This window comes from Panthera uncia, unplaced genomic scaffold (genome assembly GCF_023721935.1).
Source record: "Panthera uncia isolate 11264 unplaced genomic scaffold, Puncia_PCG_1.0 HiC_scaffold_1778, whole genome shotgun sequence".
Taxonomy (NCBI): Eukaryota; Metazoa; Chordata; class Mammalia; order Carnivora; family Felidae; genus Panthera; species Panthera uncia.
Genome location: NW_026058446.1, coordinates 4,342 through 25,121, shown reverse-complemented (window position 1 = coordinate 25,121; position 20,780 = coordinate 4,342). Strand labels below are relative to the sequence as shown.

Genomic DNA, 20,780 nt, shown 5'->3' with positions numbered 1-20,780 from the left:
CATTCTTAAGAAAGGAAGGAGCGTGTCTGGCCTCAGCCTCAGAGGAGGCAGTCCCTTACTTATCTCCCTAAAAGAAACAGTAAGGCAGACCTAGGTTTTATTCCATGTGACTTAGGAGCCCTGTGATATTGGGCAAATTATCTAGTCTCCCAGAGCCTTGGATTCCTCATTTTGTTTATTTATTTTTAATGTTTATTTATTTATTTTGAGGTAGGGAGGGGCAGAAAAAGAGGGAGAGAGAGAGAATCCCAAGCAGGCTCCGAGCTGTTAGAGCAGAGCGCAACATGGGGATTGATCTCATGAATCATGAGATCATGGCCTGAGCCAAGATGAAGAGTTGGACACTTAACCAACTGAGCCACCCAGGAACCTTTTGTATTCCTTATTTTAAAATGGGGTAATAATGACCTCTTTCTCATGTAGTTGTGAGGATTAATTGAGATAATGCACTTAACTCAGGACCTGGCATAAAATAGCTTCTCAATAAATCACATCTAATATATTTTTAATTGCTCTATGCATTTCAGTTTCCTGATCTGGAAAAATAAGCACAATAATAATTTAAGCTTCCTAATGTTATTATAAGAGATAATGAGGTAATTTATGAGATAGTAGTTTGTGTGTGTGTATGTGTGTGCGTGTGTGTGTGTGTGTGTGTGTGTGTTACATAACAGTATTTTTAAAAATTGGAACTTTCCTTGATTCTCTAAATCAGACCAGTCTCATGTAAGCTTTTAACCACTTACCTTATGGAAGACTTAATTTCCCTTTATGTTTGCTGGCTTTCTTTCCACTCTCTTTTCCCACAATTTAGCACCTTCCAAAAAGTTTCTGGGGGATTTATGTTGGATAGAATATGTGGGTAAGAGGAAGAAGGCCTGGGTTTAGAGATCATGCTGGTTACATGGGTATGCACCTTGTTCAAGCCTGTGCTCCCACTGGGTGGCGCTGCTCTGAGGCTCCCGTGCTGTTTTGGGCCAGGATCATCTTTCTCCTGTTTCCAGAGACCCAATTCATAGTGTTCCCTATTCTGGGCCCCCTGTGAAAGTGGGGTCCAGGCTGTTTTCCTCCCCAGAAACCCTGTGACAGGTAGAATTTTGGCTCCCATTACCTTGCCCTCTGGTGTTACTCCTGTGATTATGGAAAAAAAGAACTTTGTGGATGTAATTAAAATTAATAATCAGCTGACTTTAAAGTAGAGCCATTATCCTGGATTATCTAAGTGGGCCTAGTCTAACTACATGAGCTCTAAAAAGCAGAGATCTTTCTCAGCCTTGTAATAAGTGGGAAGAGATTTGAAGAATGAGAAAGATTTCACAACAACTTTGTTGGCTTGAAGATGAAGGGGCCATGTGTCAAGGAAACAAGGACATCAGTTTTACAACCAAATGGAATTGAATTCTTCAATCAACCTCAATGATCCTGGAAGCAGGTTCTTCCCCAGAAAAGAGGCCAACTTGCACAACACCTTGATTTTGGCCTTGGAAGCCCTGAATAGAGGGCCCAGGTGAGCCACAATGTGCCAGGATTTCTGACTCACAGAATTGTGAGATTATAAATGGGTGCTATTTTTTTTGAAGAATTTAATTTAATTAACTTATTTTAAATGTTTTATTTATTTTTGAGAGAATAAAAGTGGAGGAGGGGCAGAGAGAGGAGGACAGAGGATCTGAAGCAAGCTCTGCGCTGACAGCTCTCTCAGCAGTGAGACTGATGTGGGACTTGAACTCACAATCTGTGAGATCATGACCTGAGCCAAAGTCAGATTCTCAACTGACTGAGCCACCCAGGTACCCCTAAATCCATGCTGTTAAGACAGCTTAAAAGCTCTTAAATTTGTGGTAACATTATTGCAGTAAAAGAAACCTAATATTCAAGAATCCCATTCCTTTTCAGTCTTGGGGAATCTCCTTTCCTCAGGCTCAGAAGCTCCTGCTTCTTCAACTTTAACCCCTCACAGACAGTTGGACACAGTTCACCTAGGACCCTGGTCATCACAAACTAAAGTTAAAGCAGAGAGTTTCTGAAAATTTCTATTTTTGACTCTGTCATTCAAAAAGTTTTAGGTCTAGGGGATACAGAAACCTAGGTTCTTTCTTATGATGGGACAAGGGATGAAATGACAAAACCCAAATGAGTATCTCAATAAAGTTTTCTGTGACCTAAATAGGTACTTAATACACAGTATTAATACACAGTAATAATACACAGTAATTAGTATTTTTTTGGACCAAAAGATTCTTGTTTTTTGTTTTCATTTTGGTAATTCCAGGACCTTAAAATTGTGTTCTGTTCTGCCCATCCTGACCTAACTCTATTCAGTTTGATACCAAATTGTCAAAACAGTGTCTGTCATCCAGTGATGGAAGTCACTCCACTACTAGAGGGCCCCAGCTTATTGCTGGTATAAGACATATTCAAGATGTCTTCTGCCCTGGGGGCTCTACCATAAGGAATCCTCCTCATCCTGGAACTGCTAAGGCAGAGCTAGATGCACATCTGGCCCCAGAAGTGTTTTGTTTTTGTATCTAGGACAGAGAAGATGGCCCATAATCACCTTCCTTATGCTATAGACCAGGATTCTATGGGGATAACAAAAGCAACCTGTTCTAATAGAGCCTTCTCTTGGACAGGGGTGAACATTGTGGTGTGCCAGTGGAAAGCTTATTCTCAGCTCCCTAAAAAACCCATCAGGTACCACAAAAATGGTCCCTATAACATACCCACCCATTCTGGCAGAGGTGGTAGGAAAAAGCTCTTAAGAAATTGACACACATCTTCCTCCAACATTGGTTACCAAATATATATTTGAGCACATACTACGTGTCAGGCACAGTTTTGGCCTTGAGGATATAGAGATGAATAAGAAAGACTGAGTGACAGCCTGTGGATCTCAAATTTTGTGAGGAAGGGATCACAAATAACTACAGATTTCTAAATGGGTTAATGTGCAATTACCCTCGTAGTCCCTCCTGACAACCTTGACTCCAGCCACAGACAGAGTTCCTATGGCTATCTGAGAAAGTTTTGTTCCAATCTTTCATGTCTGAGTGCACCTATGTCACTTGCATCCACCATATACAAAAGGTTGTTTGGTTTTGAGGACAGCAACAGTTCTGAGGAAATATCTCCATAACTACACATCAGCAGATGCTCCCACACATCCTTCCCTGACAGCACTGAGGGCCCTACCCTTCATTCTCTTATAGTACCTGTAACGATTGTTCTTGATATCCTGTAATTGATGCTTTGGCATCCTGAAATCATGGGCCAACCTGATGACCAGAGTTGTTTACATCTCCTCTGTGGTCTCCCTTTCATGGGTTTTTGAAAATCGTATTATAAGTCCTCCAACCTCAAGCCCCCAAATCTGTTTTGCTTCGTGCCCAAGAAGGGATGTCCTCACCTAAAAACTTGCCACTGCTAGCAAAGTAGGAGCTTTTTGCCCATGTTTTCCCCTTGCTCCTTCTGCTTCCTCACTACCCTGGTGCTTCCCTGAGTGGCCTGGCATGGTGCAGCGTGCCCCCTCCTCTTGGGAACTATAAGTAATAAACTCTTCTTTCCATGGCATTGACCTCTATGTGTCACCACTCACATCGTATTGATAAATTAAATCCAAGGTACATTCTAAAATGCCATCTGGCACAGCTTAGACCAAAGACTTGCCAGGCCTTGGAGGAGCCAAATTTGTGGCCAGGTGAATATGATTCAGACATGATATAAGATTCCTCCTCAGAGACCCCACAACACTTTCTCTGTCCCAAACCTACAGGTCTCCCTCCAAGTATGCCAAAATTACTTAAAAACTCCCCAAACACCAATCTCCAGTTGTCGCCAACCATGATGGTCCACTCTACTTAGTCTCTGTTCACCACCCTGTGTTTTGAAATACCATCTAGAGAGGAGGGCTGGATTTCTGGCAGTACCAAGGCCAGCTCCAACAACTGACAGGGTACAGCAGGGCCAGGTGAGTGGCCCTGTGTATTCTCCCTTTGAAATCAGTCCTGAACATGGGGTAGCCCTAGCCCCAGGCTCCAGGGCTGGGCCAGAGGAAGGAAGAAGGAACAGGGGTGTCTGCTCTGGTTTACTAAGCTAAGTCAAATCACTCAGAGCTCACAAAGTTAAGGATACATACTCTGGAATGAAATACAAATGGTCAGTGTATATATGTGAATGTATCTATGAAAGCATGTGCACACTTACAACAGTGTGATGCATAACCCTGCTTTGCCTTGGCTCAGCACTGATTCTCAATTCATCATGTACCCCAGCGTCTTTGAATCAAACCTACCAGCTACTGCACAGCCCATGCCCTTCACCCCCATGACTCAGAATTCAGACAGAATTCATTCTGGCCCACCATTGGCTTTGCCTTTTCCTGTCACCCCCATAATGCTTAGGGAGGAGGAAAATACTTTATTGAAGTAAAACCTGCAGGCTACATTTGTGAACTTCCCATTGGGAGGCATTTAAAGGATATCTTGGAAGAAGAGGGCTCTGGGTGTGTTTTTATGTGTTCACAAGGGTATGCACACCTGTGGAAGGCATCTGTGTGTCTGTTGGTGTGTGTCTCACTATATGTGTCTTTATGAGGTGCATGAATGTATGTATGTATGTTATGTGGGTATTAGACATACCTATGTTTGTGAGAAAGGATATGTGTTCTGAAAATGGAAACTCCAGAGAATTTTATATGGAATGCAGTCTTGGGGGGCAGTATGTGTACATTCAACTGTGTGTGTGTGTGTGTGTGTGTGTGTGTGTGTGCTGGTGAGTGGGGGATGAATGGATGCTATACTCTTTTACTTCTAAGTGAGCATCTATACCCCCAACTCATTCCTATCTCTGTACCTAGCAGACAGGGTGGCAGAGTTTCTGCAGGCAGATTTTCCTACAACTCTGGATTCCCTTGGAGATTGGGGTCCTAGAGATAAGAATGGGGTCACTCTGGGTCTGGGGGTCCCTCCTGGGCACTCCTGCCCTCTCCACCCTGAGAGGTTCCCTCCCCAGGCTCGCCCTCATCATCAGCCTCAGCCAGTTCCTCAGGCATTGGCCACTCTCGAGTCTGCCACTCTAGCCGTTCGATGCGATAAGCAATCTTGAGTGCGCTGGACTCCAGCTCAGCCAGGAGGCGAGCAAACTTGGTCTGTAGATCATCGAGTTGCTGGTCAAGGCCTCGCAGCCGGGACTCTGTGGCTTCCTGTAGGGCAATCTCGGCTGCCTCGGCATTTACATCCAACTTGTTCATTTTGAGCAGGATCTCACGGCCCTTTTCCTCCATGACGACCTGGGCCTGTGGATACTCGCTCAGGACTTCCCTCAGGTCCTCCTTGCTCAGGCAAAACAGGTCTGAATAACCTAGACTCTTGATGTTGGCTGTGCGGCGGTTCCCAGACATGTTTCCTGTGGCCCGTGGGCAGACACATAGGAGGACAGTTAGTCGGGTGGGTGTGAGGGGGCTTTTACTCATGAATCAGGACCCCCCATCTCCCTGCTTGTACTTTTGAGCCTCTTTTTCCGTCTCATTAATTCTGTCATCATTCAGTAATATACTGGGGACCAGGCCCTGTACTAGGTGGGTAGCAAAGAACTGCCTGCAAGAATTCAGTCTGGAGGCGATAGACATTGAACCGGATAGTTACAAAATAGTATAGCTGGTGCAGTGTGGACGTATGCATCCAGTGCTGTGAGAAGACAGGCAAAGAGCCCCTAACAAGCTGGCAGACACGTTGTGGAAGACTGGAGGAAGTGATGCCTGACTGAGAAGGAGGTAAGAGGGGAAGGGCGGGGGCGTGGGGGGCATCCCAGCAGGGGAAGGATTATGAGCAGAGGGATGGAGGTCGGAGCCAGTTAGGCGGCCACAGCAAACAGTAAGCAGTCCAGAGTGGGTGAAGTGCGGGTGCAAGCAGAGTGGAAACAGGAGGGGAGAGCAGGTGATGCCACATGTGGTAAGCCACCGCAGGGAGTTCAGACCTTATGCTGAGGGCAGTGGCAAGGTACTGAAATATTTTAAGCAGGGGAGCTGTATGATATCATTCACATTTTAGAACGATATTGCTGAGGGGTTGGGGGGAAAACAGAGTAGGCTGAAAGCTGCAAAGTCTCAGAGCTAGAAGGACTCAGAAGGGTACTTGCCAGGCACCAGGCACTACAATCATGCTGATGACTTACCCGTGGAACTCATTTAATCCTCACAAATAACTTTTTGGGTTTTTAATATCATCCCTATTAGATAGATGAGAAAACTGAGCCCTGGAAAAAGTGAAATAACTTGTCCAAAATCATGTAGACAGCAGCTGACTGCATCCAGGTTGTAGAGCTTGAAAGATCCTTGGAGGACAGATGTGAGGCCTTTGGAATAACTAGAGAGTGGGATCCCCAGGCTGAGAGCTCATCTGGCTTCAGTCAGTTGACAGTGCGGTCACCCCTTGCTGTGTTCTCCCATCTCCTGGGCCTCAGTGTCCCTACCTGTGATTAGGCATATCAATGCCTACTGTGCAGGTGGATGGAAGGAATCAGTGAGCCCGTGTACTGTGCCTGGCCTGGCCTGGTGTTGGTGGAGTGAATGGCAATGCCTTCTTACTACCCTCCTTTCCATTTGGCTGTGAGAAAGTTCCTCCTACTGACTCCCAAGTGTGTGTACTTATTACCTCAATGGTTTTGGACAGTTTCCCAAACCTCTCTGTACTCCAATTTCCTTGCCTTTAAAATACAGATAATGGTAACTACCTGAGTTACTGTGAGAATATAATGAGTTGGTACATGTGAAGCACTTTGAACATGGCATGCAGTAAGTGTGCAATTAATATTGGCTATTATTATTATCATCTCTGTCACTTGCCACTGGTGTATTGGTGCCTTGGGTTGACACACACTAAAGAGATCTACTTCCTCTTCCCAAGGACCCACACTGTGCACTAACCTTGGCTTGGCTTCTTCTCAGGGAACAGACTCTCCATGTCCTGCTTCTCCCGTGAGCCCTCTAGTGACTCAGGCAAGGACCAGGTTTCCTAAATCTGCAGGCCCTGATGTACCATTTGGTCTCAGTATGGGGTTCTGCTATCCCTGCCCCCTCCCTCAGCCCTGTCCCAGAACAAACACTGAGGTACCCACCTTTGATGTTGATGATGCTGATCTCCCCAAAGTAGAGCCCTGCACCAAGCACAGCGTACTGGGTGACACCATCATCTGCCACCACGGCCAACTGACCTTCACGGATGATATACATCTCCCGGCCAATGTCCCCCTTGCGGCAGACATATTCGCCCGGTGAATAGGTCTGGGGCTGCAGCTTCAGCACCAGCTCCTCCAGCAGGCTGGCCTCACAGTTCTGGAAGATCTGCACCCGGCTCAGAGTAGATAGGTGTACAGACACAGCCACTTCGGCCCGCAACCGCTCAGGCAAATGCTGTAAGATGGCTACCTCGTTGGTCATCTTCTTGTTGATCTGCAGGTGCTGGTACCTAGGGACAAGAGCAGCAGTAGTTCCTCCCCAGCCCCCAACATGCCTGCCCCTATTCCTTCCATCAGGGTTCAGCTCAGCTTCAGCCAAGAGTTCAATCACACTGAGATCTCACAGGGGTCATGGGAATACTTGACAGTTGGCTGATGAATATCTTCACTCCAAGGTCTGCTGGTCACTGATATGTTTTGACCTTTTCTCCCTCAACCAAGGCCTGGAAGCCTCCACCAGTTGACAGTGAATAAGACACCCTTTACCTCCTGTCAGGCTTTATCCCACCTACCACCATTCAGTGACGCCTTGTATATCCCACTGATAGCCACTTCAATCACCAGGCCCTGTATCTAGAGGCCCTCTGATTTAGCTCCCCGACTTGCTGACATTTCCTTTTGTTCATAGCATAGCATGGATGCCTATGACATAGTCAACCATCTTGTTGGCCATTCCCTGGGAGGTATCACTCTTCTCCCTTTACCTCTTCCAGAGCCATCTGAGCCCTACCAGGCAATGGCAGTTTTTACTCCATGGTCCCCAGGTTATCCTTCCTTGTGTATGAGTTCCTCTCCCTATCAATCTCTTATCCAACCCAGCCCCCCAGGTGCAGATACAACTAATGGAAGACATGCTTTACTAAGCCCCACTCAGTGAACCCCCCAATGCATGCCATGCCCTACTTGCCCTGCCTGGACCTCTAGGCAGTAAGGACCCAGCCATTTTCCTCAGGCTCTATCCAGAACACCTGTCCCTGTCCTGGTCTGGAAGCCCAGCATCCTCACCAGTCAATAACTCGCCGCTCCAGCCGGTGGTTGACGTGCTGCTGCTTCATGTACTTCTTCACCAGTGCATGGTCTGGGTAGAAAGCCGCATCTGCAGTGTTCATATTGTAGATGACAGAGCTCATGCTACCCATGATGGTGGCAAAACCCATGACAGCCAACAGGAAGTCACCCACCATGAAGAGATACTCCTCCTCCCGTGCTGGCAGTGGTGTATCGCCCACAGTGGTCAGGATCAGGGTGGAGAAGTAAAAGCTATAGAGGTACTGGCGCCGCAGACGCTCAAAGCCAGGCTGTGCGGGATCAGGGTACACCCAGGCGTCACGCCCGAAGCCCAGGTACCGGGATAGGGCAAAGTATAGGCAGCTATTCCAATGGATAACAACAAAAATGTAAAGCATCAGTTTGGTGATGCGAAATGCATTTGGGTAAGCCGTGCGGGTCTCTGTGCGGTCAAAGGCCTCAAAGAGGCGAGGCACACGCAGAAATCGGTTCAGCCTCAGCATAGGGGTGTGCAAGCCCAGCTGCACGTAGGCCACATCTGTGGGCATCAGGGATGCCAGGTCCAACAGGAAGCTCCAGGTGCGAACATAGCGACTTGAAATCCTACCCTTGTCCACCACCAGGATGCCCTGGTCTAAGAATCCTGGGGAGGGGGAGGGGGAGACAGGCTGGGGTCAGTCATAAGATGGGGTCAGGTATGAGGCTGAGTCAGGACACCTACCTGCTCTAGTAATAAGGGTGAGGGTGGGCAGGCCAGGGTGGGACAGGGAGACAGACATGGGGACAGGGTGAGGGAGGGCATAACCCTGCCCCAGGGTTACTGGGATGAGCATGGGGGTGTTGTGAAGCATGGAGGCATGCGAAAGTGCTATAAAGGGGTCACTTATGACTAGTCACTTTGTGACTAAGAGGCCCTCTTTTGGAAGGTAACATGGAACAAATGGTCAGTCTTGGGCTCACTGACCTGTGTGAAAGCGCACCACGATGTCCAGTAGGTATAGAAGGTCACTTGTGTAGTCCAGTACTAACCAGGCCACCAGATAACTGTGTTGCAAGTCAGGAAAGCAGGCTCTGTGTGGCAGGGACAGAAGAGATTGGCTCAGGGCATCCTCTGTGTAAGGCAATCTCCCCAAGGCACTCAGCACTCTGCCCTGGGCCCTCTCTTGGGTGCTGCCCCTCCTTCAGGCCCTGGCCAAGAGCCCGCCCCTTTCCTTGGCTGGACACTTGAGCCCTTATCTCTGTTTAAGGCCCTTCCTTTAGCCCCATGCCAAACCTGCACACGATGATGATGAGGTTATACATCACTGGGAAGACCATTGTATTCAGCCACCAGTAGTAGTAATCCCCAGATGGGTCTAGGACAGGCAACAACTTCCTGTGGGCAAGAGGAGAAGCAGTGTTTCATTTTTTTCACCATTAATGTTGACGTTGTCACTGGGGGCACCAAGAAGAATCAGGCTCCATCGAGTTAGGCAGACAGAGATGATACAGGGAAGCAGGATGTCTCACCTGGCCTTGGATGGGGCAGGGGGGCTGGACTCTGTCGTCTTCACTTTGCTCTCCTGGCTCATGCTTCCGTGGTCTGTTGCCTGGATGTGAGATATCCAGGGCTTCTACCTGTGGGTAGCTTCAGGAGGTGGGGGCTAGTGCCTCCCTGCCTGGAAGAGGCTGCCCTTGGTCTCCACTGTGACTCCTCTGTCTTTGGCTTCTGAAGCTCTTAGCAACACAACCAGGGCCAGCCACTATAGAAGGGGTGGAGGCAGTGTGGCTCCATCACCCCGCCCTGTCTCCCAGGGCCTGGGCTTACACCTGCCCAACTAAACATCTCTAATGAGGTCCCAGGAGAAGGTGGGGGTGCATACTTCAGAGGTAAGGCTGGGCCTTGTTGCTCCCCCCACCCCACCAAACTGAACTACATAGGGGTCCTCTAAGTCAGGAGACATGGGTGCCAGTGTAGGCTCAGTCATTCTGTTTTACCTTGTGCAAGTTCCCTGCTTAGGCCTCATTATTTTTCATTTAACAACTATTTACTGAATGGCTCATTTGTGTCAGGTGCTGAACTAGTCTCTAGGGACAAAGAATGCTTGTCACATCAAATGTGAGCTCTGTTTTCATTATCTGCACCCTTATCTACATCACACCCACCTTACCTCATTTCCTACTGGATGAGTGTGATGGGGGGCCATCCTGTGGGGTTTTGCCCCCATTCCTTTCCTGTTATCTCTAGTACCTGATCCTATCAGCTATTCCATGTGTCTTCTAGATCCTCAACCTCCTTCAAATTTCCCTTTCTATGAACATGCTTAAATCTCTCCTATACCAAAACAAAAAAATCCTAAAAATTCTCCCTTAACTTGATTTCCCTTTGACTTCTATCATCTCAGTCAACAAGTCATAATCAGAATACCTGCTTTGTGCCAGGCCAATATCGTGCTCAATATTGGGGAGATAAGATGAATGAAACACATTCTCTGCTCTCCAGAAACTCGGAGTTTGGTAGGGGAAATAGTTGGGTAGATAGGCAATTACATATTCGCTTGATGGTTGCTCTGTTAGGTGGATATACAGATGGCTATTACACTGTAAGAAGGGTCCCAACTGAGCCTGGGTTCTGTAGGATGAATAGAAGTTAGGTCTATAGTGAAGAGAGAGTGAACAGGACTAGAGGCAAAGTGCATAGAGTGGGCAAAGGCACAGAGACTTTAAAAAGCATGGATGATTGGGGGACATCAGTTGGTTTCTGTAGAGAACCTGAGTGGCTAGTGTTGAAAGAGAAGGCTGAATGGTGGACAGGGAATAGCTAGGGAAGAGCTTTGTCAGCCATTTTATAAAGCCAGGGTTTTATCTTAAGGCAATTTCTTGTTTGTTTTTTTTTTTAATGTTTATTTATTTATTTTTGAGAGAGAGAGAGAGAGAGAGAAGAAGAAGAAGAAGAAGAAGAAGAAGAAGAAGAAGAAGAAGTAGTAGTAGTGGGGGAGAGGCAGAAAGAGAGGGAGACAGAATCTGAACCAGGATCCAGGCTCTGAGCTGTTAGTGCAGAGCTTGACGTGGGGCTCGAACCCATGAACTGTGAGATCATGACCTGAGCCAAAGTTGGACACTTAACCAACTGAGCCACCTAAGTGCCCCCTTGCTTTTCTGTCTATTTTTTTCTTAGTCTTTTCATAAGCCCATCTGCCTATCCTTTCTGTGTTGGTGTTTTTTAGAACTCTGACCTAGGTGTCTTACTCTCTTTCTGTGCTCCCAGCTCTCTCTGGCCAATCTTGGTTATGCACAGGATCTCCCTTCCCATCTACTGACTCCCAGGAACTCTGAGCTGCAGGCTTATCTATACCATTAACTGCTCACTGGATGTCTCCACTTGGATATCCCATAGTCACCTTTAGCCCATTGGGACTATAACTGAGCTTATGTTTTTTCTCTTATAATCCTTCTCTCTGGCCTTTCAGCTCAAACATCTAAAACTAGTATTTATTTTTATTGCTATCATTATGATTATTATATGATTTTGTGGCAGTTTTAAAAAATGGTCACAAATTCTTTGACATTCTTCCCTTGTGACTGTTTCAACCAATAGAATATAACAAGAATATAACAGAATATAACTGGATCATAAAAGGCCATACAGCTTCCTTTTCTTAATTCTGTTGGGCATGCTCCTTATCTGGAAATCTCCTGTCAGGATATTCCTTCTTGGAACCTAGTTGCCACATTGTGAGAAGCCCAAGCCATAAGGAACAGTCATATCTCTGTACTGTGTTTGACAGTCCCAGCTGAGTTCAGCCTTTTGAGTTGTCCTAGCCCAGGCATCAGATAAGTGAGTGAAGAAGCCTCAGATGATTCTACCCACCAACTTCAAGTCACCCTCAGGCATTCAAGTGTCCTATATGAGGCCCCAGGAATTGTTGAATAAAGATACACCATTCTTGCTGTGTTTTGGTTGAATTCCCAGAATCTGTGAGCATAATAAAATGTTTTTTTTATACTACTACATTTGGGATGATTTGTTATACAGCATAGCAACCAGAACAAACATATATACAAAAGTGCACATTTCCTAAGTATACAGCTTGATGAATTTCACAAAGTGAACATACCCATGTAACCAGCACTACAAGAACCCTACTCTTCCCCCTTTCAGGCAATGCTTTTCCAAGGGTAATCACTATCCTGACTTCTAATACCATAGTTGAGTTTTGCCCGTGAATGAACTTATATAAACTAAGCATCAGTTTTTATTCCTTCTGTTTTCCTTTCATATTCATCCAGTCCTCAAGCCCTGGTGCCCTATCTTCTAATGTCCACATGTCCATTTCTCTGTAACTTTACAACTTCAGTTTGATCCTTATCAGTTTAACCATGTATAAAATTTTTATAGTTCTCTATTATTCAATAAAATCTAAACTCCTTAACATGGCCTCAAAATCTAATAACTGACTTCTATCCATGTCTTCAGCCTCATCTCACAATGTTTCCTCTGCATGTTCCCTAGGCTCCAGACATGTACTCATTATAGTTTCCAGAGCACCTCCTGCATTGGTATGGGCTGATCTTTTGGGCTGAAACTGCCATTTCTTTTTCTTTTTAAAAAAAATTTTAACCCTTATTTATTATTGAGCGACAGAGAGAGACAGAGCATGAGCATGGGAGGGGCAGAGAGAGGGGGAGACACAGAATCCCAAGCAGGCTTCAGGCTCTGAGCAAGCTGTCAGCACAGAGCCCGTTGCGTGGCTGGAACCCACAAACCGGGAGATCATGATCTGAGCCGAAGTCAGACGCTTAACTGATTGAGCTACCCAGGTGCTCCATTTCTTTTTCTTTTTAACTACTTTATATTTTAAACTAATTTCAGGCTTACAGAAAGTTGCAAAAAAGGTAAAAAAAAAAAAATAAAGTTCCCCTAAACTCCTCACCCATGTTCCCCTGTTATCATATTATATAACCAGGGAATTAACATTGGTACAATACTTTGATCTAAGCCATAGCCCTGATCTGAAGCTTTCATTTCTCTTAGTTTCTCATGCTCTTGCTTGTTTCTTTGCTCAGACGTCATTTACTCCTCAAAGGCTCCCCTAAGCCCCTTCACCCTTCTTTGCCTTCATCCTCTGTACATAAAATCATGTTAAGTGCTGCTCCTTGATGGCAACTATTACACTACATTGCAATTATCTGGCTAAAGGGCTGAGGTCTTGCAGGGCAGAGACGGATTCTAATTGATCTGGAATCCTATCCGGCATGGAGGTGCTTATTCCGTGTTCCTTGAGTAACTGAACAAGACAGTATCCAAGGGATCACGGGGCATTAGGTGTTGGGGAAGCTAGGGAGGGGGCGGTCACCAGCCCGGTACTGTCGTCCAAGCCATGTGTGCAGATGGAACAAAAATGAAGTAGGCCAAGGGCGCCTGGGTGGCTCAGTCAGTTAAGCGCCGCTCTGGATTTCCGCTCAAGTCATGATGTCACGGTTGGTGAGATGGAGCCCAGGGCTTTGCGCTGATGGCGCGGAGCCTGCTTGGGATTCTCTCTCTCTCTCTCTCTCTCTCTCTCTCTCTCTCTCTCTCTTTCTCTCTCTCTGCCCCTCCCTCTCACGCGCTCTCTACCTCTTTCAAAATAAATAAACATTAAAAAAGTGTAATAGTCTTACTGCAGTCAGCTGTCTCTTGGGCTCAGTTTTTCCACAGGCCCTGCCCACCTACTGGCTCCTCCCCTCAGGCCTACCCCTTCGTGCTAGCCCCGCCCACTCCAGCCCGCTCTTCCATCCTAAGCACCACCCTGGACCATTGGCCCCGCTCCTTCACGTTAGTCCCTCAGCCTCAGCTCTCTCCCAAACCCTGCCCCTTGGCCTTTCCCTGCCTCTTAAAGTTGCGTCCCTCCTTAGGTCCCGCCTTCTGCCCTTCTGGTTCGACCTTTCCTCCTCAGGCTCCGCCCCCCGCCCTGTGGGCCTCCGCCTTCCCAGGAGTCTTCTCCTATGACACGCTGGAGTCCTTCAGAGGGGCGGGGTTTACAGCACAAGGGGCGGGACCTGGAGAAGGGGTGGTACTCCTCGCTCGGAACGCCGTCGGCGACCCCGCCCCTGCGCTCGGCCGTTGCCAGGAAACAAGCCTCGACGCTCCGGCTCTGGCCGGGTCCAGCCAATGAGCTGGCACGCCACTGCCCAGCGGTGCGTCGCTGGGCGGTTACGTGTGGTGCGCGGGGGCGCGGGTTGCGTGTGGCGCGGGGCGGGGCGCGGCTGGTGCGCCTCAGGAGCGATGGCGGCGGCCTGAACTCACCTAGCACGGCTGCGGCGTTCGGGCCTGGTCAGGGTCGGGATTCTGTGAGTGAACAGCAAGTATGGGCCGCAGGGCCCGGAGATTCGCATGAGGGGCTAAGGGACTGTGGAATGACGGCACCGCATTTATTGACTGTACCGGTTGTGAGGGCACTGGGTGAGGGGCTGGCATGTGGTGAGGGGCCGGGTGTGAGTGTCTAAGGTAGGGGAGCAGGGTAAGAAGAGCCTGAGGATGAGTGGGCAAGTGAGGAGCTGGGTTGTAAGAGGGGCTGGGGATGCTTTTCAAGAGACGAAGGGAAAGGGACTTGTGAACACAGTTTACTGAGGGGCTGAGGCACCTGTGGGCAGAGGTGAGGGCAACGCTGGGACCAGAGTAAGAGGGTACGGCCTGTGCGGGAAGGGGAGAGTAAAGGGCAAAGGCCGGAGCATGCGGGCTGCTGGGGAATGGGTGAGGGAGTTGAGGGTAGGGCATGGAGGGAAGGAATGAGGATTGTGAGGCTTGGATAAGGGTGAGGTAAGTGAGTCCTTCTTCGATGGACTGTCCTGCCTAGTGAGAGCAGTAGTTTCAGATCGAGTAGGACAGCCTGGGTGGAAGTGTTGTGCACTTGGGTTTTTGAGGACAGAAAATTGAAGGCATCGTGGGCAGTAATAACTAGGATAATGAAAATAATTTTTGAGGCTTAGTTTTCAACCAGAGTAATCACTGAAACTGCCGGTTTCTCAAGTTCCTCTTTGGGACTGCAAACTTGAAGATGGTTCCTCGCATGGAGGTTTTTTGGCTATGACCGCCCATGTTTGTTTTCTCTCCACCTGCTCTGGGCGGTCTTACTCCACTGCTGCTCCTCACCTATGCTTAGCTGTGCTCTGACGGTTGTCATCTAAATTGGACTAACCACTTTGAGTTGCTAATTCTACTTTTATGAAAGTCACATGGTTTGTTACATACAACACTATGTTTAGGTTCTCAAGCAGAATGGCTTTGCTCTAAGTCACTTTCTTACAGTTGAGTTAAAAAACCCTACTTTATTGAGGTAAATTGATATACAGTAAACTGCTCATGTTTAAAATGTACATGGGTTTTACCATATGTTTACATCTGTGAAACTATTACTACTTTCAAGATACAGAACATTTCTACTACACTCAGAAGTTTTCTCCTATCCCTTTGCAACTCATTCCTCCGTGCATGACACATTTTGGGGTTCATTTTATTAGTATCTTGCAGGTCCCTTTCTCCCTGCCAACCACATGTACATGAACATTTTTAAAGTTCTAGGGGTGCCTGGGTGGCTTAGTTGGTTAAGTGCCCAACTCTTTGATTTTGACTCAGTCACGTGTCTCATGGTTTGTGGAATTGAGCCCTGTGTGGAGCTCTGTGCTGACAGCATGGAGCCTGCTTGGGAGTCTCTCTCTCTCTCCGTCTCTGTCTCTCTCTCAAATAAATAAATACATACAAACAAAACAAACAAACAAACGTTAAAAGTTCTAGAAAACTGAGTTGGCACTCAGTTTTAATGGACAGTTTGCTTTCCTACCACTACATTTTCCTCTGTAGTCACAGTTGGCCACAGAGCCTAGATACCATCCTCAACCTCAGGGAGATTAGGCCTTTCCTGTCTGGACAATTCTCTTGAGAATTAAGGGCAACCCAAACCCAAGTGGCCAGTCCGTTCCAGAGTCTCAGCCTCAGAACCAACTGTTCTGACCCATGGTATGTTTTCATTGCTTCTTTCCAGAGGCCAAACATTTTTATGCTAGTGTAACCCTTGACCACCTACCCTGGTGGGCAGAACACTGTAGAACCAAATGTATCATAACAGGGTTTAGAGCAGTGATTCCTAAACTCTGGGCCAAGGACAGTGCCAGTCCATGATAAAGTTTTCATCCATCCAAGGTGGAAGGAGAGAAAGATAACATATGAAACATGAGTTTTTCATAAAGATAAGTTTATTCTGAGATTATTCTATTCTTTTAGTGAAAGTGCTTTCTGACTGATGAAATAATGGTGATGGTAGATGGTGGGTTTTCAAGAAATGGTCTTATTTACCAAAATAAAAAGTAACAACCCTATTTGTAAAATTTTTTAGAAATTATTTTTATTAGTTCCTGAAATCCAGAAATTTAGAGTGATGATGGTGTGGCTGTTGTATCATGTTGAGGAACATGTGCTTATACAGTAATTCTATATAACTTCTGACATTTGAACAACATACATTCAGTTTCACATTTCACTGGGTTTACACACTTTGTGAAGTAGGCAAGGGCTGGAATTCTTATGTTATAGATGAGGAATCATATTCATAAACCAGAGGTCACATAGTATACAGTGGCAAGGCTGAACCCAAAATTTGGTCTCCTGAGAGTGACTTGGGGAAAGAAGGTTTGTAACAGAGTGAAGGTGATGTGGACTAAAAGGCACGTTAAGTATGGGAAAAGTTGTGATGACATGAGGGCATTATATTGGCAAAACCATTTTTTATCATTTGTAATTAATGCAGTTCCAAAAGAGATTAAAGACACTTTGAGGGTGACAGAGAGATGGGGCTTCTGTTTAATATTGTGGCAATGACATGGGAACAGGTATACATAATACCTGGTTCACATTGTGATGGTGACAGGACAAGTCATGTCATCAGAAGGTTCTTAGGGGACTGTAAAATTCTTGGGTGTTCCAGAGAAAGTACTGAGTTTGGTAAGCTGTACTGAACTCTGTTGAAATAGTAGTGTAGTAAGTATAATGGATTTTGACTTACATATGCAGCTAGGTGGTAAATCTGAGAAGATGTAACATAAATGAGGGTGATGATACCTAGATAGAAACGTGTTTGGAGTGCTTTATGTAATCATTTATTGCACATCGGCTATTCGCCAGGCACTCTAGTAAATACTGGAAGAACAAATTCATTCATTCATGTATTAATTCCTTTATTCATTCAGAAAATACTTTTTCAGTATGTAGTCTGTCCTTGTGATGCTCACATTTTATGAGATAACAAGATAGAGAAGACATGGTCCTCTGTGGTCTCAAGGAATTCTAAGTCAGGTTGAGAGAGGTAGATACATGAAAAGACAATTTCAGTTTAGAGAGAGAGTGTTAAATACAAAAGTATATCATGATGGGGTGGTTACTTCTTTATCTAGTGTGTCTCTCCCTGTATTCCAGTCATATATATTCAGTGATCTACCATATATCTCCACAGGTATCATAAAATTTACATGTCTAAAACAGAACTCACTATCTTTGCTCTGAGAGCATGCTTTTGTAGCATATTCTGTGTCTCAGTCTAGGCAAGGACTTCAGTGTCATCTTCATTCTTTCTGCTCCTTTATGCCCTGTATTTAGTCAGTCACTAAAATCTTTATGTTTCCCTTTAAATTATCTCCTCTTCATCTCTGTGGCTACATCTTCACTGTTAAAGCTTTAGTTTACTTCCTCCTCATCTCTGATCTGGATTCTCACTCCCTCCCCCCAACAGTCTCCTGCCTTCAGTCTTGCTCTTTTCTAGTCTTTCCCTAGAATGATCTTTCTAAAAATACAAATGTAATCATAGAGCTCCTCGCTTAAAAACTTTTGGCTCTTTGTGTTCTGTAGGACAACATCCAAATTGCTTAATATGGCATCATTTGGCCTCAACTCACCTCTCCAGCCTCATCTCCTGCCACTCTCTACTTTGTGTTTTAGCTTGAATAAAGTCTTCATAGTTCCCTAACATGTTACTTTTTTTAAGCCTTGAGATCTTTGTAATAGCTTTTTCTCTAACTAGGGACACTTTTTCTTCTCTGCCCAGTGAACTTACCTTGTTCCTTAGGATCTAGTTCAGTCTCTTCTCCTCTCTTTGACATCTTCTTTTTCATCATCACCTAAGAGGGGTGGAGAGAGAACCATGTGTGACATAGGGATTTACTGTTATAAAGGAGAGTCACCATGACTGAGGTTCACGTTGTTGTGTAAGTCAGGTGAGAGTCCCTGTAAGAAGCAGAGGTGGTATTGGGGAGAGGGGAGGGAGTGAGTTGGCACCACACATTGATAGCCCATTTGTCTTATGCATAGAGGCTGAAGGATGGACAAGCAGGATATATGTAAGCTGAGCTCTAGATTAGGCTCCTGTGAGGTCCCCCCTCCTTTTGTATTCCTATGAGGTTTTAACCAGATCTTTCTACTTTCAGTATTTACAGTAATAGCTCATTCGTGCCTCTAATGTCAGTAGTCAGTCATCTTGCCTGGGAAGAGCCACTGTAGGGAGAGAAAGCTCGGGACTTTACTGACCTGTTCTCGAGAGGTCATTTTAATTTCTCCCTGTCTGCTGTAGGTATCGCAGGTGTATCCCTGTCCCCAGCTCCCTCCCTCTCTTGCCTCTCCCAGGGCAAAGGTTCCTCAGTAAAACTGAGCCACCTCCTTCCTACCTGTGCCTGCTATTCTGAGGTTGGTAGACACCCTTGCTGAATGTACCTGTAAGGTACATTTTGTGCCCTAAGATGAGTGACTGAACTTGGCTATTTGTGGGTCTAAAAGATTAGCTCTTTCTTACCCTTTTTCCCCTGTGACTGAGTCTGATGGTAATCTGGGAAGAGGGGTATACTTTTTTATAGACTTTGCTGTGGCAGGAAACGGCACAGTAATAGAGTGGTGATTCCATTTTCTTTGTCTTGCTTTTGAACTTTGCACAGTTAGCTGGGAATGAGAGAGTCTTAAGTAGGTGACAGGAACACCAAGCTATGGTCTCCTTTTGTATTTTTACAGTTTGTGAAGGGGGCCCGGGTTAAGTGTTAGCTTTTGGGTTCTGAGACACTGATTTCAGTATGGCTTTTCTTTTTGAGGTCTTTGAGAAGAGTTGGGGATCGGGAGGGGTGAAGAAAGGTCCTGGAGGCTAGTCCCTCTTGAGTTTGTGAGCAGTGCCCTTTGTTGGTCAAGTAATAAAGCAAAAGTGGGCACCCCAGTTATATTGCAAGGTAGGAATTAGTTGTTAATCTTTGGAAATGAGTCCTAGCAGCTAAAGGCAGTTTAGTTTTGGACATGATCAAGCTTTACTTTGCTGACACTGGATGCTTGGCTCATCTTTTGCTTACCAGGGTATGAGTGTGAGGTGGTGGGGTGGACAGGTCAGAGCAGGCTAGATCTCTCCTCTTAGAGGTGAGGATATCTTGGTCAGATAGGATCAGGAGAGGGAATGGGGAAAGGAAAATGCCATTTACAGAGCACCTGCTTTAGATGCCTAGTGTGCTACATAGGTTATCTTATTTAAATTTTTTTTAAATTTTTTTTAACGTTTATTTATTTTTGAGACAGAGAGACACAGAGCATGAATGGGGGAGGGTCAGAGAGAGAGGGAGACACAGAATCTGAAACAGGCTCCAGGCTCTGAGTTGTCAGCACAGAGCCCGATGCGGGGCTCGAACTCACGGACTGAGAGATCATGACCTGAGTGGAAGTCGGACACCCAACTGACTGAGCCACCCAGGCGCCCCTCTTATTTAATTTTTAAAACAGTAACAACACTTATTTCATCAGGAGTTTATGTAAACTGAGGCTTTGATGTGGGAGGTGATTTTTTTTAAGGTCACACAACTGGAAAATGGTGGACTGGGATTCAAACCTTTATTTGAGGAACACCAGAGCTCCTGCTTTACCTACTACTTTGTGTTATTCTTACTTGATGTTAGGGCCTCTCTTTGTTTTCAGTCCTCAGATGAGATTATGATTGAGAAAGCATTCTGTAAGCAGTAATAGATATTCTTCTGTTATTCAAGGTCTTCAGGGGGGCAGATTGAATGCATTTGGTTTGGGAAGAATTTGATAAAGGGATTATATTTACGAGGGCATAGGCAGAGTTTAAGGAAACCAATAAGACATAATGCTAATAATAGTGAGAGAGCTAGTAGAAGGGGACATTTCTTATTAGTATTCTCAACTGTTGGCTTTGCCCTCCCCAGCCCATGCTTACTTGGTATCTTCAGTACTTGGGCAGACAGATAAGTACCTTTTCAGTGCATCCCTGCTGCTGGTAGTTACCAGTCTGTATGACTGTTTGATGGTTTATAGGAAACCACGTATGAAAGACTGAGCATCTGTTCTGTGGCTCTACCACCTTCTCACCCCTTTCTCTTCCCCACCCCGACTCTCCTGGGTGAGTGAGTGAGTGAGTGAGAGAAGATTAGGTGAGTGGTGGGGTGGTAGTAGATATTAGCTTCCCTTTTTCAGATTTCAGATTTACCTGAACTGGCACCCATCCTTTATTACTATTTTCCTTCTCAGAGAAAATGGTATACATACTTCT

The 20,780-nt window shown here is 45.9% G+C and overlaps 1 protein-coding gene across 1 annotated transcript; it reads right to left on the bottom strand.

The window, feature by feature from the left end:
• Nucleotides 1–2,789: 2,789 nt before the first annotated feature.
• Nucleotides 2,790–10,761, bottom strand: LOC125917381 (cyclic nucleotide-gated cation channel alpha-4). The gene is made up of 6 exons (XM_049623595.1): nucleotides 9,751–10,761; nucleotides 9,515–9,616; nucleotides 9,206–9,312; nucleotides 8,239–8,884; nucleotides 7,114–7,463; nucleotides 2,790–5,403 (listed from the first exon to the last, which is right to left on the bottom strand). The coding sequence occupies exons 1-6, from the start codon at nucleotides 9,810–9,812 to the stop codon at nucleotides 4,943–4,945; spliced, it is 1,728 nt and encodes a 575-aa protein (XP_049479552.1). The 5' UTR covers nucleotides 9,813–10,761; the 3' UTR covers nucleotides 2,790–4,942.
• Between the last annotated feature and the right edge of the window lie 10,019 nt (nucleotides 10,762–20,780).